Source organism: Phaethon aethereus, assembly GCF_964289735.1.
Source record: "Phaethon aethereus genome assembly, chromosome: Z".
NCBI lineage: Eukaryota > Metazoa > Chordata > Aves > Phaethontiformes > Phaethontidae > Phaethon > Phaethon aethereus.
In genome coordinates this window covers 12,636,393-12,653,706 of record NC_138577.1, presented here as the reverse complement: position 1 = coordinate 12,653,706, position 17,314 = coordinate 12,636,393, and the positions used below count along the sequence as shown (strand labels likewise).

Genomic DNA, 17,314 nt, shown 5'->3' with positions numbered 1-17,314 from the left:
AGATGAAGGTGAGGGCACACTGGGGTGCCAGCCCTTCCTGCTGCAGGGGTGTACAGTGGGTGGGTGGATCGGGGCTGGGACCCCTTGTCCCTCTCTGTGCTGGGAACGGCACCCAAGGAGCAGTACTGGGGGCGGGGAGGGTCTCACCCTCCCCTCTGCCCCCCAGGGCAAAGGGAAGATGCGGACGTACTGGCTGCTGGGCGAGAGGAAAGACCCCAAAGTCATCTGAGCCCAGCGGCAGTGGTGAAGCCCCCAACCCCGATGGGGCCACCATGCTTCCCAGCGCCTGGTCCCCCAGGATGCACCGGCACCCTCCCATCACTGCCGCCCCCACCACCACCACAGCCTCCCTGCTTCAGCAGGGCTCAGGCACAGGGGGCCAGTGGCCATGGCAGCGCCTGCCCCTCTCCATCGGCACCAGCAAAGCCCACCTCCCCCCGCAGCCTCTGCTGGAGAGGGGGAACCGGCCCAAATCCAGCCTGGGGAGGACCCCATATCCCCCCACCCCCTGGGGTCCTGCCACCCCTGCCCTCTCCCCCGCGGCTCAGCTGGCTCTGAGCCTCTCCCGGGGCCTGGCTGCCCCGCAGGGCACTCCGCCATCTCTTTTCCGTACCTGACTCCCCGCAAAAGTTGCGCCCACGTCACCCCCTCGTGGGGCAGGGATGTGGGGAAACAGGGCCTTCTGCTGGGATTGACCCCTTGGCCAGGGCAGGCTTCAATGCCGTGGCTCCCTCCCTCCCCAATCTCCCCCTCCCCTGTATATAGCCCCCCCCCCGCCCTGGGTCATGTAAATACGCCCCCCCCCCCCAGGTGTAAATATAGGAGTCACTTCAAACTATTTTGTTGAAATACAAACTTCCCCAAATCCCTCCATCCCCTGACCTCTGCTTCGCTCTGCCCTGGAGCACTGGGGGCGGGGGGTGTGGGCAAGACGACCCCAACATCGAACTCAGCATCCCAGAGGGATAGTTCCCTTCCATTATACTCCGGGGTCCGGCTGCAGCGCGGGGTGGGGGTCCAGGCACGGGGAGCTGGTGCAGGGTGGCTGCAGTGGTGGCTGGCAAGGGCTCGGGGCGTTGCTGGGAAGGCAGGGCTGCCGCAGCGGGGTTTGCTTTGGCGTGAGGGCTGCAGTGCGTTCCTCTGAGCTCATGCTCTGGCCGCGCTGCCGCCGCCTCTTACTGGAACCCACCTGTGCCTGGGGATGGGGCCCATGTGTCGCCCGCTGTGGGTGTCAGGAGAGGGCATGTCCCAGGGGACAGGGCTATGCCAGGGGCTCTCCCTCCCTGCCCAAGGAGGGAGGTTTGGGGCCGTAGGACATTTTGGGGCAGCAGTGACTTGCAGAGGGGCTGCAGTGTCCCCACACCTGTGCTGCATGGCCCCACAGGGAGCTGGATGCCAGGGACATGGTGTTCCCCCTCCAAATGCCCAACCTGAGGACAACCGTGGGGCAGCAAGGATGGTGGGACCACCTGTGTCCCACTGCTTTTTATTGCTTGTGGAGCCAGAGCCGGCTGCTCAAGGGGGCACAGAGCAGGGGCTGCTCTAGGTAGTTGATGATGGGAGTGGAGAAGGCTGCGTTCCTCCGAAAGGGACTGTCCCCACTGCAGATGCTGGTGACACCCTGGAAGGGAGGGAAGTGGAGAGGTCTGTGTCAGCAGCTGAGCCCTCCGGGTGCCGGCGGGGCAGGGTGCAGGGGGGCTTACAGGCAGGCTGCGGGCTTGCTCCAGCCAGAAGCTGCAGGGCTGCTCCGTGGAGTAGTTGTGGGGCTGCAGGTGGAAGCAACATGATGGCGGGCAGAGGGGACGGCATGCCCTGGGAGGCACACGGGAGCCTTGCTCCCTGTGGGCTCCTGCAAACCTGGGGGGACTGTCCCCTGCCTGTACCTTGGTGGTGGGCGGTGGTGTAAACTGGCAGCTCCCAGCACAGTAGTCCCGGTGCGTGGTGGAAACCGACTCCATGGGCATGCGGTGGGGACAGATCTTCTCCAGCATCTCCTTCCTGCTGGCAGAGCAGACCCTGCACCCCTCAGCTTTGGGAGTGTGTCCCCCCCTCCCAGGCAGCCACCTGCAGCAGGGTCCCCTCCTCCAGGGCATGGCTATAGGGGTGGGTGGTATGCAGGGGCGCAGGCTTGCCTGTATTTCTGGTAGAGCATGGACTCCAGCATGGCCTCCCGCTGCCCTGCGGGGGGGAAAGGTGCCATCAGCCCCATGGCTAAGATCCCCTCACTGCATTTTTGGGGGGCATATGGCTGATGAGGGGCTCAGCTTCACCTCGCCCCAGCAGCAGGGCCCTGTGCGGCGGGCGGTAGGTATCCTTTGTGGTTGTGCTGTTGGCAGGCCAGGAGAGGAGTTGGTGGACCAGCAGCCCGTGGTGGCCATGCCGGTGGGTGAAGCCTTCGCTGCCCAGCTCCTGCCCTGGCACGGAGTCCAGGTGGTTCGTGGCTCTCTGGGGATGGACAGTGGGGGCTATGGAACGCGGGCAGAAGCCCACCCTGCAGTGCCCCATGCCCGCTCCCAGCTTTTAGGCTGTTGATAGTCTCATGGTGCTCTGGGCAGGGTTGGGAGGTGGGGGTGAGTCACCGCCTCCTGCTGAGCATGAGGGCAAGTTGGGGGCATTGCCCCATACCTAAGGCCATGCTATGCAGGCAAGTGCCTGACACAAGCCCTGGGAGCAGCCTCAGAGGCAAGAACTGCAAAAAACAGCGATGGTCCTTCCAGCTGGCTACCCGGGAAAGCTGGAGCCAGGGCACCTGCACCTTGGGCAGGGCTGATCTCTCCTGCCTGCCGGTGGTCAGTGGGCCTCGTATGGCCGCCCCAACCCTCTGGGTGCCCAGGCTGCCCCTACAACTGGGGAAATGCTCTTATGGCACTTGAACAAACCATGGGCTCCCCAAGCTGTGGCAGGATTTGGCTCATGTCCCCCTGCAGCCAATCTTGCCCAAGCAGGCATGCCCACATCCCTGCTGTGACACCCAGCTCCCACTGCCCCAGCAGCGACCTCCCGGCTCTCCTCCCAAAGCCTCGCTGTCGCTCCCCACGTGCCTGCCTGTGCCTTTTGTGCTATAGAATTTCATCCCCTTTCCATCCCACAGGGCTCAAGGTCATCCATGGAGCTCCAGCTTGGCCAAGGGCAGCTATTTAAAGAGAGGGGGCAGCCCAGGAGTGGGGGGCTTCACAGGATCAGCATGTGGGATGTGGTGGGGCAGGTTTTGAGGGGCGTTTCTCCTTATGGCCCTCCAGGTGGTGCTGGGGACTTACCTCCTCCTGCCAGTTGCGGATCAAGCAGCTGCCCCGGGGCACTGACTGGCTGGGTTGCTCTGCTGGCATCTGCAGGGAGGCAGGCAGCACTGGTACCACAATGGGGGGCACCTCACTGGGGCAGGTCCTCCACTTTCCAGGGCAGGGTGGCAGCTCGACCCGGCGGGGATCCTTCGCAGCCTCAGTGGGTGGCACAGCGCTGGGCATGGCTGGCAGGGCCTCAGTGCGCAGCTTGGCGGTGGCCAACAGCATCTCCTGGCGCACCTCAGCTGACATCTCCTGGAGCGCCTCAGTCATGGCTGTTGGTGTCTCCCTGTGGCATGGTGGCTTCTCTGTGGGCACGTCAGGCAGGAGGACATCACTCTTGACCCTGGACACACATGCTGGCCTCTCCTCAAGGCCCACAGGAGGCACGTGGCCTGTCAGAGCCACCCTGCAGGTGGGGACAGTCCCTGAGGAAAGGTGGTGGGGCGCATCCTTCAGCCCTGCCCCCCCCTTGCCCACCATGTCCCCAGCCCCCACCAGCGTGAGCAGGGCCCTGAGCCCAGTGACCCTGGGTCTCCCGTGGTGTCACCCCCACCCCGAGGCAGAGGACAAGGGACTTCACTCCCTGTTCGGGGCAGGACCAGTGCCTGCTGCTGGGTCTGCACTCCGGAAGGGTCTCCCCCTCCATCACTCCTGTCTACCCCCATCCCCCCATCTGTGTCCCCAGCCCAGGCTCTGTGTCCCCGTGCACCATGCCCCCTCCCGGGGCTCTGCACCCCCCAGCACTCCCTGCCTGGGCTCTGACCCCTACCTCCTCCCCAGGTGCGACCCTCCCGCAGGCTGTGCCCCCAACACCCCCCCCCCCGCATCTTCTAATTCTCCACTGTCCCCTTAATGCTTCCCAGGCCATGCCCCCCACCCGGCCAGGCCCCTGCCCCCCAAATACCTCCTTCGGGGGTCACCCTGAGGCCCTACACCCCTCCGTGCCCCCTCCGCCCGGGCATACCCTTGGGGAGTCTCGGCCCCCCGCCGACTCCCTCCCGGCTCCATGGCGCCTGCGCGGGGTGAAACAGCTCCGTCTCCATGGAGACGGTAAACAGCGCGCGGCCTCAAGCTCATTGGTGGCGGCCGGTGCGTGCACACCTCCCATTGGCGGAGAGCCTGAGAGGGGGAGGGGGCGGGGACAAGGGGCGGGGCAGAGCGGATAGTGGCAAGAGGGCGTGGCCAGCGCCAAATGGCCGCGGTGAGGGGCATGGCCGTGGCAGGTGGGCGTGGCGGGGGCAGGAAGGGTTGAAGGGACATGGCCGGGCCTGGGGCCGGGGGTCCCTGTCCCCCTGTCCCGGGCAGCCCTGCTGCCTTGGAGCCGCTGCCGGCAGGGGCTGGTGAGGAGCCCTGGGCCTAGCCAGAGCTGGCAAGGCCTGGCCTGCGGGCAGGGGTGGTCCCAGAGGCTCCCCATGGGTACGTGGGCCCCTTGCTCGGGCAGGGACAGCCCGCCCCAGTGGGGCGGCAGGAGGCACATGCCCTGCACTGGGCGCCTGGGGACACGCTGCTCCCCTTGACTTCACCCAAGTGACTCCCCCCCCGCTGCCATTTGGGCCTGGCCCTCAGGCGTGCCCATCCACCCCAGGAACCCACGGCTGGCCCAGAGCGACGGGGCAGGCCAGGCTGGGCACCTGGCTGGGCACAGTCGGTCCCCCGCCGGCAGGGAGCAGCTCCCCTCGCCGCCGGCCCTCGCCAGGCCCCCGTCCCCATTGCCACGGAGGACAGGCAGAAAAAGGGCCCTTTGATAGTGCGCAGCGGGCTCCGGCGCGAGGGCTGTTATTCCAGCGCTCTGCGGTGTGTGCTGCCGGGGCCACCCCATGCTCGGTGCTGGGGCCTCTTGTTTTTCCTGGCCAGGGATGTGCCTGGTCTCTCTGGCCTGGGCTGGCCGGGGCCCCCAGCGGGGACCGCTCCTCCCTCCGGGCGCTCGGCCCCCCGCCAAGCAGGGGCTCCTCCGAGCCCATCTGCCATGCAGCTGCGGGGAGCAGGGAGAGACGTGCTCCAGAGCTCAGGCTCAGCAAAGGGGCCCCCCCAAGACCTGCTGCCACTGGTGGTGGGCGCCTGGGTGCCCCGAGGGCTGGGCGCCCGTTGCGAGGGTGCTGGGGTACACGCTGCTGGTCGTGCCCTCGTGCCCTGAGGCACACTCCTACCCCAGCTTGTGCTGGGCACCCTGCCCCATCTTGCACCCCAGGGTGCTCTTCCCAGGAGCATCCCTGGATTCCCCACCAGATACATGCGGGCTTGTCCCCGGTGCAGCCAAAAGCCTGGCCAGGCAGCATGGATGCCCAGGGGACACCGAAGGGACACTAAAGACAGCACAGTTCAGTGAGGGACAGGGACCCTGGCAATGCTAGCCCAGGGGTCTGTGCTCACTGTGGGGTGAACCCCAGGCGGCATTTGGGGCATTGCCGTGGGGCTGCACCCTGGCAGTATCACCGTGGGGCAGCAGCCCTGGAGCTGATGGAGCACATCTGGCTGCCTCTCGCTGGCTGACACATCCCCCGCCACCCCCCTGACCGGCTCTTTTGGGAACTTGCGTCATTTGTGATAGTCTTCGGCTGAGCAACAAAAACAACCGTTGGCTCCTGCTCCCCCCACGGCCCAGCCCCACGGGGCTGTGACCACCGTGCTGCCCCGGGACTGACAAAATAAACCTGGCGCAGGAGGAAAACACGATTGCAGGCGTCCGTCCCGACCTCGCGTGCCAGCACTCACCCTCTACCAACCACGGCTTCCCTGGGGGGCTGCTCCGGATGAGCTCGGGGGGATGATGCACTGGGGATCCCTCACCACTCTTTGGAGTCCCCACCTCCCCAGGGACCCCTAACCACTCCCTGGGGTCCCCAGCCCCCAAAAGCACGTCCAAGAGCGGGCCAGCCCCTGCTGAGGCTCGAGCAGGTCTCGGAGGTGGGAAGCAGCAGCACCCAACATTTCTAAGGTTCATTTGCACCCCGAAAACATTCCCCAGGCTATACTGGGTGTGTGTGAGGGAAAACAACCGGGCTGCGCCACAGCCCCACGCTGCTCCCGGGGGGAGGCCCCCACCGCCAGCGCCACCGAGCCGGAGGCTGAACAGAGCCGCCATTCTCCCTGGCGGGCTGTGGTCCCCTGCGCGGCTGGCGGGGGCCCAGGCAGCCCCGCCGGCGGTGCCAGGTGGGCTGTGCGCCGCGCCAGCACCGGCCCCTGCCGCTAAATATAGCCACGGCATGCCGGGAGCGGGAGGCGCAGGGCAGGGAGCGTACGGGCGGCTGCGCGCCGGCGGCGAGCGAGCGGCCGGCCACACGCGGCTGCGCGCACGTGAGCCCCGGTGCGTGTGCACCCCTCACGGGGCGGCCACGGCCACGTGCAGACACGTGCCTGTGGTCAAGGTGTGCCAACGCGTCTCTCGTCAGCGCTGCCACGTGTGTATAGTGCTGCCTGTGTTTTGTGTGCGGGGCGGGTCTGGGGTGTGCAGCACAGTGTGTTTGGCACAGCGGTGCATGCACAAGGGGCCTGGGGTGTGCAACAAGGTGTGTTTTGGCATAGCAGTGCATGCACAACGGGCCTGGGGTGTGCAGCACGGTGTGTTTGGCACGGTGGCACATGCACAAAAGGCCTGGGGTGTGCAGCACAGCGCAGGCACTGGGGTCTGGGGTGCACAACACTGTTGTGCACAGTGGTGCATACACAAGGGGTCTGTGGTGTGCAGCGCGTTTTGCACAGTAGTGCATGCATGGGGGTCTGCTGCGTGCAGTGTGGCTCTTGCACAGTGGTGCAAGCGCAGGGGGTCTGGGGCGTGCCGTGCAATGCGTTTTGCACAGTGGTGCACACGCAGCGGTGTCGCAGTGCAGCACGTTTCGCACGCCGGTGGCACGCACGAGCACTGTGGCGCGTGCGGTGTTGGTGGTACCGTGGTGTGCCTATGTGTGGGGCAGCACGTCCACCGTGTGGCCTGTCCTGCGCTGCCCTTAGCCCACGGGGAGCTGTCAGGGAGGCCCCTCTGGGGTGGGAAGGAGTAAAGGTGCAATTAGTACTTTTAGTTCAATTCAGTCCAATTAGCTGGCTTTTGCAAGGCAGAGAAGCATCGGTGCCCAGCGTGGGGCTCTGGCAGCAACACCGGGGTGCTTGGGGGGCACGTAGGGGCAGGGTGGGGGGCACGCAGGGGTGCAGGGTGGGCAGGCATGAGGTGTTGCTGGGGCATTCCTCAGCCCGGCACCAGGGTGGGCCTTTTGCCTGTGGGATGTGGGCACCCCCCAAAAGCCTCTTGCTCCAACTGGGGGGGGCTCCAGAGCATCTCCAGCGGGGGCAGGGAGCCCAAACACCCCCACCCCCAAGAAACGGGGCACCAAGTCCCACCCGTGTCCCTGCCGCTGTGACAGCCGAGGCCATCCTCTCCCCCAGGAGGGCCACCCCGACACGGAACCACCGAAGCCACCGTCAAGGAGCTACTTTATTGGGGGTGGTGGGTGGGGGTGGGGGGCTCAGCCAGGGGGCCAGCCCAGCTGCCTCCCCCCCAGCACATGGAGATGCAGATGGTAGACGGACTGGGCGCCATGTTTTCCGTCGTTGATCACTGCCAGGAGAGTGACAAGGGGTCAGGCCACCCCCCACACTCTGCCCACCCCCTGCCCCGAGCCCATGGGCGAGGGTCCCGTCCCACGGCACGGGACCTCCAACTCACCCAGGCGGTAGCCGTCTGCCAGCCCCTCTGCTCGCGCCGTGCGCGCCGCCACCACCAGCAAGTGCCCCAAGAGCTGCGGGGGGGGGGGGGCGGGAGGGTCAGCATCGCCTGCCTGTCCCCCCCACCAGTCTCCCACGGACCCTCCCGAGACTCACCTCGGTGTCCTGGGGACCCACGCGACTGATCCGCGGGATGGGGCGCTTGGGGATCACCAAGAAGTGGACGGGCGCTTGGGGGGCCACATCGCGGAACACCAGGCACTGCGGGGGGGAGGGGGCTGGGTGAGCCCCGCACCCACGGGTGCTGCCCCTTCCCCCCCCGTGGGGACACACGCGTGCTGTCCCTGCTACCTTGTCGTCTTCGTAGAGGATGGTGGCAGGCACGCTGCGGGCGATGATCTTGCTGAAGATGGTGGCCTCCCCGCCGGCCTCCTCGTCCGCCGCCGCCGCCCGCCCCACCTCCCCGTCCTGCCCGCCGGCCGCGCGCCGCTGGGGCTGCGGGACACGAGCCTTAGCGGCCTGGCCCACGCGGGGACTGGGAGCACGGCCTGCGGCGTCCGGGTGCGGAACGCGCGTGCAAAAGGGTGATTGGTGGGGGGTGTGCATACGCGGGTGATCGGGGTGAAGCCGCATGCACACGGGTGCGCTCATGCCCCGTACCCTGGGGGTGAGCACGGGGAGCGGGGGGGGGTCTGTGTGTGTGTGGAGGTGTATGTGTTGTCACGCCCGCCGCGGACCTTGCCCGCGAGTGGGACCGACGGCAAGCGTGGCACACCCCGAACACCCTGCCGCCCTCTCCCCACCCCCTCCCGCGCTCTCCCCACGCGTGCCCTACTGCCCCCGCGCCCACCTGCCCCACGCGGGGCGCGACCCGCGCCACCCAGGCGCGCGCCAGCCCTCGAGCCAGCGCCGCCGCCATCGCCGCCGCGCCGGCCCCACCCCGCCGCCCCATTGGCTCCCTCTCCTGCCACTCCCGGCCCTGACCGCCCCCTCCACCCCCCACTCCCCTGCCGCACCTTAAAGAGCCCGCACACCTCTGCATGCCGCGCGGGCGACACGCGATCCCCCCGCCCCCCAGCACGCGTAGGTGTCGTGACCACGTGTGGCGGCGCAGCGCAGTGACGGACGCCGGGAGTCAGGCCGGGCCAGGCGGCGTTTATCGGTGCTCAGAAGCCCATGCGTGGGCGCTTGCGGCGCGGCAGGGAGGCGGAAGAGAGCTGGCTCTGAGAGGAGGGGATGCAGGGCTGGCTGGCCTGGCTGCTGGGGGGCTCTGTGGGCTCCGTGGAGGCCTCGGCCCACACTGCCAGGTAGTCCCGCAGCGTACTCCGCTGCTCCCTGGGGATGCCGCGGCAGCGCAGGCTCTGGGAGGAGAGCAGGGCTGCGTGGGAGGCTGGTGAGGCTGGGGGGCTGCTGGCAGGCAGGGAGCGCTCCTGGGGGAGCATGGGGTGCGGGGGGCCGGGGGAGAGTGGCGGGGGGCCTGTGTCGCTCAGCTCAGACAGCTCGGACTGGTAGGTGAGGGAGGAGGTGAAGCTGGCCGAAAGGCTGCGCCGGCTGCTAGAGCGCTTCTGCCGCCGCCGCCGCTCCCACAGCGCCCGCCGCCGCTGCGCCAAGTTGAAGCTCGTCCTCTCCTCCCACCACTGCCCCCAGTCCCTGCACCAGGCCGCTGTCAGACGAGCACTCAGGGGGTCCGGGTCCCCTGCCGGCTCTGGGGGCTGCAGTAGGGCAGGGGGTTTGGGGGCTGGGAGGTCCCAGCACAGGATGCGGCCCCCTTCTTGCATGGCCTGCCGCAGCCGCTGGCGCGCTGTTCCGTGCAGGGCGCTGGGGTCTGCCGCTGCTGACAACTCTTTGCGGGTGAAAAGGCGCTTCTGGCTGAAGGTGGGGGGCCAGGCACGCCGGGGGGGCTCCCCGCAGCCCCAGGAAAGGGCCTTCAGCCAGCGGCGGTACCGCAGGGCTGTGGCTGGGCTGGGCACAGCAGTGGAGGGCTGGGGGCTGGCAGAGGGCTGCTGCGGGAGGTCAGCTTCCTCTGGTGCTGCTGGTGTGCCCACGTCCTCCTCCTCGTTGATGATCACCTCCACGTTGGACAAGTAGAAGGTTTGCTCTTCCTCCTCTTCCTCTTTTTCCTCCTCTTCTTCTTCTTCCTCGCTGTCCAAGCCCAGTGGGCTGCTGGCCGGAGCCTCGAAGAGAGGGGACGAGCCGGGGGCTGCTGTGGCCTCGTCCCCCAAGGTGGGTGCAGGGCGCTGCGCTGCCTTGGGGGGCTGCACTGCCTTGTGGGTCAGCCGCTGGCAGAAGACGTCCCCAGCCTCGGAGAGCTGGAAAACCAGCAGGGACGCCCGTGGTCCGTCCTCCTGCAGCGCAGCTGCCAGCCCTGTGGGCAGAGGGGGAGCATTGCCACAGGGGTCCTGGCCCTGAGGCCTGGCCAGTGGTGGGGTCCGTCTCCACCCCCACCATGGGTGCATTCACTGCTGGCTCCTGCCCCCCACATCCTTTTTTAGCTCATTAATCTCTTGCAATGGGGTTGTTCAGGGCCTTGCTTTTGCTTTTTCAAGCACCCCCACCCTCTCAGGGCATGCTAAGGGCTGTACCTCCCACCTCCTCCAGCCCACCCCTCGTCCCCCACCCCAGGACCTGCACCCCAGGGTGCCATGGGACACCCACCGGCAGCCGGGGCGCCGAGGCGGTGCTGGAGCAGGCGGTGACGGTGTGGGAGCTGGGCAGGCAGGTGCTGCAGGCAGCCAGCAATGCTATGTAGCTTCTGGGGAGGTCCCACCAGCTGGCAGGCCGACTGGCTGCCCCCTGCAAGAAGGACACATCAAAAATTGGCCAGCGAGCACCAATGCTCGGGGCAACAGCCAGTCCTGGTGGCGAGGAGGCTGGGACATGGGCACAGAGGAGCCCCAGCCCCACAGCATGCCTGGAGCTGTCTCTCACCCCGGTATTGCAGCAGCAGCAGCTCCTGGGTGCGGGATGCGCCGAGCAGCACCTTATGGCTCCTCCTGGGGCCCCCCGGCATCAGGTGAGCAAATAGAGGGGGGGCCTCCATCATGTGTGCCCACTTCAGCACAGGCACCAGCGGCAACCGCTCGTCCAGCACGTACACGGAGAACTGGGACGGGGGGCATGGCTCAGCAGGTCTTGCCCCAACAGGCTGTGGCAGCCCCCCTCAGCTGGGTGACGACCCCACCCCACGGGCACTGGGTGCAGGGGTGTGTGTCCCCCAGCAGACCCCCCTGGGAGCTGTGGGACTCACCTGGGTGGTGACGAGGTGCTGGGAGGGGTGCGCCCTGCCCAGGTAGACGGGCAGTACCACGCGCTCGCCCTGCTGGCAGCCAGCCTCCTCACCCACCTTGAACAAGTCTAAGTGGCATCTCTCGGGGGCCTGCAGCAGCAGAGCAGCGTGTTGTCAGCACCCCGGGCTGGGGGACCCTCTCTCCCACTTGCCCCATGCCCACCCTCCCTGGGCTCACCCGGGCGTCCAGGCACTGCACACCGGTGCGGTCGGCACAGCTCAGGACCCGCGGGTGGGCGGTGAAGTCGCTCCAGCGCCAGGGTGAATGGTCCAAAAAAAACATGGTCTGGGGGTCATGGCGGAGCCGCTGCAGCCTGTGGGAAGAAGGCAGTGCCGGTGCAGTGCCCACTTGGGCACCCCCCACCTCCCTGAGAGCCAGGGGTCTGCATGAGCCCCCTCCTGGCCCCAAGCACCCTGTCTCACCCCGTCTCCACGCTCCAGAGGTAGATGGCTCCGCTCTGGGTGCAGACAGCCAGCTCCCCAGGGAGGTGAGGGCTGTGGAATGTGGGGTATGGCATCACTGCTGGGGCAGGAGCATCTGCCACAGGAGGGATGGCTGCAGAGGCAGCAGAGTTCCCTCCTCGCAAAGCTCCATTCCCCCAGCACCTACCTGACGGTGAGGCAGGAGGCAGGCATGCTGGTGTGGATGACCTGCAGTGGGGCAGGGGCTGCCCCTGTCCTGCCTGACACCCTCCAAACGCCGCAGTGATAGTCTGAGCGGACGCCAACAAAATCTGGCAAGGGACAGCAGCTGGCACATAAGATGGCAGGGCCTCCCAGACTCCCTGCTGCCCCTGAACCCACGCCCTGCCCAGCCTGAGGTACGGATCCCACGATACAGATCCCAGGGCTGGCTCACCTTCCCCGTCCACCTGGGCAGCAGCCACTTGCCGGATGCGCCCGTTGAGCTCAAACTGTGCTGGGGAGCCCCTTGTGCGGGGCAGCCCCTCCAGTAGCACGTCCTGGAAATCTGGGGTTCCAGCTAAGTTCAGTGCAACACGACCCCCCTTCCCTCCCCAGCAACACCCTGTGGGGAAGGATACAGAGGTGGTTCATGGCCTGCCCTCCGGGATACACCAGGCAGCCTGTGTGTGCCCCCACATCTTGAGGGGGCAGCCAGGCCAGCGCCCCCCCCGTAGGGCTGTCATCAAAGAGCAGGCTGGCCCACTGCAGCAGCAGCTCCTCGTGCACACAGTCCCCCAGCAGCCCCAGTGGCACCTCGAAGAGCCAGTCACGGGAGAGGTGGGAGAACCAGCGCAGGCGAGAGGCGAGGTGCTGCCGGGGGCAGCCACTGTGGGGGTACAGAGGACGTCAGGGGTAGGGAGAGAGCAGGAGCCCCCCCAACCCTCTCCAGGGCAAGAGACATAGGGATACTTACCGCCTGGCCTCCAGACGGTCGATTTCCTCCATCAGGGCCGTCATCCGGATGGTACTGTCCCGGGCCTGTCTCTGTGAGGAAGAGAGGAGGCAGAGGCTGGGGACGGGTGGTGAACGGCCTTGTCACCCCAGGACGGACACTGACCCTCAGCTTGGAGTTGCCCAGGTAGAAGTTCTTGTGCAGCAGCTGCCCCAGGGAGCCAAATGCATCTTCTGGGTGATCCACAAAGAAGTGTCCCAGCTGTGTGTGAAGGACAGGGAGGGGTTGGAACATGCAGGAATCTTGTGCCATCCGCTCAGCTCCTTGGCAGAACATGGCGCCTCAGGCCCTACCTGCTTACTGAAGTCTAGAGCGGCTCCAGACTTGCCTACCCGCAACCTCTTATGCGGGATGCCACGGTAGAGGATGTCCTGAGGTACGAGTGAGGGAACCCAGCAATCTGTGGGGAGAGGGCAGGGACCAGCTGGTACTGCACAAGTACCGGGACACCGCTGCAGCACCACGGGGCAACGGCTTGCCCGTCCCACCTCCCTCCTGTGCCAGCACTCCCAGAGAGAGATGCTAAAGCTCCTCGTGCCAGCACGGCAGAGCCGGCGGGGATCCTGAGCCACAGAACAGCTCGGCAGATGGGTGCGGAGGTGATACGGGACGTGTGTCCCCCTTCCGGGGCAGCGTACCCCCCCCGCCTCCCGCGGCCCTCACTTGCGTTTGGAGGCAGGAAGGGCACGGCGGCAGCGTCGGCGGGTTCCCAGCTCTCGCCCCTCCCGCCACGGCGGGGCACGAACGCCGTCTCGGCCTGCAGGGAGAGGAGGCAGGAGGTAAGAGCGGACCCCGCCGGCCTCCCCCACCAACCCCAGTCCGGGCAGAGCTGACTGCGCCGCGGCCTCACCTGGCAGCGGCCGAGGCCGGACTCCAGCACCTGCCCGTGCTCGCCCCAGCCGGCGGCCGGAGCCGGGCCCCCCTCCTCCCGGGGCGGGCCGGCGCCGAAGTAGGAGGGGAAGAGAGCGGCCGGGAACTCCATGGCCCCGGGGGGGCGCGGACGGAGAGCGGGCCTGGGCCGGGCTGGGTGGTCCCGGGGTCCGGGAGCGGTCGCTGATCGCTGCCCACGCGGAAACGGTGTCGCCACCGGAAGGAGCGTCACCACAGCGTCGCGCACCGGGAACGGGGCGGGACCAGAGCGGCGCCAGTGGCAAGCGCGGCGCGGAGCACTACTGCCCCCTGGCGGCAGGAGGGAGAGAACGCGCCGCCGCCGGCGGGAGCGGGGGGAGCCGCGGGGCCCGGGACGGGCCCGGGACCGGCACTGGGAGAGGCATCGGGATCGGACCGTTCCGGAGGACGGGCAGGGCGCGGGCATTGTCGCCCCTTCCTCGCCCCCAGGCCAGGCAAGAGAGGGACCCGCCCCCACGGGTCCTGCCTTGGGCACATCTCGTCCTCCGTGGCCGGCCTGTCCCCGGTGCGGCGTGGCCGGAGCCAGCCGGCGCGGGCACTCTGCGTTGGCGCGGCACGGCCGTGGTCGTGAAGGGTGACGCAGGGATCTGCACGGCCGTGGGGCAGCCCCACATACGTGGGGCTACAGGGCGTGCCCTGGAGGGCTGGGCCATGTAGGGCTCTCCCAGCCCCCCCTGCCCTTCCCGTGTGACCCCACGCCGACCTGGCCCCGGGGACACCCCTCCCGCCCCGGCTCCGGTCCCTCTTCCTCCTCCCGGTGTGGCTGCCAGCTCCCCGTGAGGGTTTGGCCTGGCCCAGTCCCCCCGTGGGTACCCACACCCAGTGGTGTCGCTCACAGGGAATGAGTCTTTGTCCCACTGAGCTCCGGTGGGACCCTGGGGCCTGCGGGGAGTATCTTGGGGGGGGACACAGGCTCCCCTGTCCCCTCCCCACGGAAAGTGGGACCAGGTTGCTTCAGGGGGGACCATGGGCCTCCTTGTACCAGTGGCCACCAGCCCCACAGCCGTGTGCTGGGGGTCTACGCTGGGTACCCCCAGCCACGTCTGGAGGGGGTTGCACCCCAGGGAGGGGCTGCTGGGCAGCTGGGACAGACCATGGAGGGTGGCCGCTCCCGGGGTGCTCCGTGATGGGGGGATGGGAGCGGGGCTGGCATGGGGCAGACCACTCCAGGGAGTGGGGCTATGCCCATGAGTCACCCGCCTGCCTCTGCTGTGGCCAAGGGGGATGGTGATGTCAGGGGAGCCTGAGAATGATGTCAGGGGAGTTTGGGAAAGTGTGAGGAGACCGTTTCCAGCCGGGATGCCCTCATCCCTGCAGGCTGTGCCCAGAGAGCCTCTGCCGGACACCTCCTCTGCAAGATAAATAATTCTAATTTATTATAATAAGATGGGCTGACCCCCATCAAGCAGCACCCGTGGCTGTTCCCCCAGGCAGCCCTCGCTGCCTCCCGCCCCGTCTCCACAAGGCGTGCCCTGTGCCCCCGGTGCTGTAGTCCCCTTGTCCCCCCACACCCCATGCCGCAGCCCCTGTGTCCCAGCCCCACAGCCCCTTTCACCTGTGTTCGCCTTGTAGCCTGGCCCCACGGCCACCCACATCTCAGCTGCATGTCCCTGTCCCCAGCTTTTGTGCCTGTCCCGCAGTCCGTATCCCTGTCCTCATTGTCCCTGTCCCTAGCCCCATATCTCTATCCCCAGCCCTGTGTCCCTGTCCCCAGCCATTGTCCCTGTCCCTAGCCCCATGCCCCTGTGTCCATGTCCCCGTGTCCCCGTCCCCACCCTTGTCGCTGCCCCCCGGTGCCCCGAGCCGCGGCGGGGCCACGGGTGGAACGTGTCGCTCAGGGGGGCGGGGCGCTGCCGCCGGCGAGTGACGCGGGTGGGGACCAATGGTGGCGCGGGGGCGGCCCCGGGGGTGGAGCGAGTGACGTCATGGGCGACGGGGCGCGGCGGGGCTGCTGGCGGCGCGCGCCCCACGGCAGCCGGCGCGGCGGCATGGGCCGGCGGGGCGGCGGGGGCGACGGGCAGCGCCGGCCGCCCGCCCCCCCCCTCCGCCTGCCGCTGCCGCTGCCGCTGCTGCTGCTGCTGCCGCTCCTCCTGCCGCCGCCCGCCGGTGCGTGCCGCGGGGGGGCGCGCGGCGGCCGTGGGGCGTGGGAGCGAGCACGGGATGGGGGGCGGGCGTGCGGGTGCATGGCGCGCCTGGTCAGTGGGGCGGAGGGTGCGTGTGCGGTGGGGCGCGCTTCGAGGGCCGCGGGTGCAACGGGAGTGAGGCACGCGTGCGGCGGGGTGCGGGGTGCGCGTGCCGTGTGGTGGGCGTGTGCACCGGCTAGGGGGTCTGCGTGCTGTGGGCCGTGGGGGCTGTGTGTGCAGTGGGGCAGGGGGCTGAGCTGGCGGTGGGTATGAGGTACACGAGCAGTGGGGCGGGGGGGTGTGCACGCGGGGGGGCAGGGGGTGGGTGAGAATGGGGGGCCGGGGGGCGTGCGCAATGGGGCGCAGCGCCTGCCTGCTGTGGGATGCAGGACGCACGTGCAGTGGGACCGGGTGACCCTGTACGACGCGGGACGGGGTGCGCGTGCAGTGGGGCCTGGGGCACGTCTTCAACGGGGCACAGAGGGGTGCCCATTTGGGGGCGGGGGGTTGTGTGTGCAGTGGGGCAGGGGGTGCGCGTGTGACGGGACATCGAGATGCGTGTGCAGTGGGGTGTTTGCGTCATGGGGCACGGGGATGCATGTGCTGGGGGTACCAGGCGCCCATGCGATGGGGCACAAGGCTGCACGTGCAGCGGGACACGACAATAAGTATGCCGTGGGGCGTGGGGTACACGCAGTGGGGCACAGAGGTGTGTGTGCCGGGAGGACGCAGGCCGTGCACGCAGAGTGGCATGCCCAGGGGGGAACACACGCGCGCAGTGGGGCAGCGGGGGCGGACAGCCTGCAGGGAGCGGGATGCGCCCTCGGCCAGGCCCCGGGACGCGGGTGGGGGGACACCGTCGGGACGGTGCGAGGCCGATGAGCGTGCTGTGGGGCACGGGGGGGGGGGCTGGCGGCGTGACGGGGATGCGGAGGGGGCATCCCCTGGGGAGGGGGACAGCTGGCTGGGGGCTGCCGGTGCCGCGGGGCCGCCGTGGGGCAGCGGTGGGGAGGGGCTGCCATGGGGCGGCCTCGGGAGCTGTCCGCGGTGCTGACCGCCGGACGCGGAGCTGTCCGCGGTACTGACCTCCGGCCGCGGCCTGGGGCTGTGGGGTGGGGGGTCCCGCGGCTCCGGCCGATGGCCTGAGTAGGGCGCCACTTGCTTTCCTCCTTTCCCCTGCTCCATGGGTAGGACATCCCGCTCATCCTCCAGCACCGCCCCCCACCACTCCCCGCCACCCGGTGCTCTGGGCACATCACCACGGGGTTTCAGCTTGACCTCCATCTTGCCCCGGGCGAGTGGGCATGGGGAACCGCACCGGGATCGGGAAGCTCCGAGTGCTTCACCCCATGCCACCTCCTGGAGTTGTGTTCAACACCCCCACCTCTCTGGGGTCCCCTGCCAGGTCACTGTCCCCACGTGGGGAGGGGAGCTGTGGTGTGACTTGGTGATTGATGACGGGGAAATTGGGATCAGATGCTCTTGCGTTGAGACAGGTATTTCATGTCTGGTTTGTGTCGGCTGACAGTGAAGGGGAGGGGGGAGCTGCCTTTGTTCCAGGCGAGGGAGCAGATTCATGTCAGTGTACGGCCAACTGGGGCTGCACACACGCAGCAAAAACACACGTGCATGCAAGCAC

General features: G+C 68.2%; 3 protein-coding genes across 3 annotated transcripts in view; 1 reads left to right on the top strand and 2 right to left on the bottom strand.

The window, feature by feature from the left end:
- The window catches only part of LOC309416007 (atrial natriuretic peptide receptor 2-like), a gene marked incomplete at both ends in the record, with an annotated part of 10,985 nt that extends 10,756 nt beyond the window's left edge, over positions 1–229 (top strand). The window contains 2 exon segments of the mRNA XM_082013745.1: positions 3–55; positions 167–229. Of these exon segments, the coding sequence (XP_081869871.1) occupies positions 3–55; positions 167–229 (116 nt within the window).
- Positions 230–7,741: 7,512 nt separating this feature from the next.
- HINT2 (histidine triad nucleotide binding protein 2) lies at positions 7,742–8,859 on the bottom strand (the record flags this gene model as incomplete). The annotated part of the gene is made up of 5 exons (XM_082012924.1): positions 7,742–7,833; positions 7,942–8,014; positions 8,097–8,201; positions 8,292–8,435; positions 8,791–8,859. 5 exons carry the CDS (start codon positions 8,857–8,859, stop codon positions 7,742–7,744), a joined length of 483 nt encoding a protein of 160 aa, XP_081869050.1.
- Positions 8,860–9,017: 158 nt separating this feature from the next.
- Positions 9,018–13,625, bottom strand: LOC309415366 (TATA box-binding protein-associated factor, RNA polymerase I, subunit C-like; the record flags this gene model as incomplete). The annotated part of the gene is made up of 14 exons (XM_082012871.1): positions 9,018–10,305; positions 10,596–10,733; positions 10,869–11,043; positions 11,188–11,316; positions 11,405–11,540; positions 11,650–11,721; positions 11,837–11,960; positions 12,086–12,196; positions 12,270–12,517; positions 12,605–12,675; positions 12,749–12,844; positions 12,937–13,043; positions 13,307–13,400; positions 13,494–13,625. 14 exons carry the CDS (start codon positions 13,623–13,625, stop codon positions 9,107–9,109), a joined length of 2,832 nt encoding a protein of 943 aa, XP_081868997.1. The 3' UTR covers positions 9,018–9,106.
- Between the last annotated feature and the right edge of the window lie 3,689 nt (positions 13,626–17,314).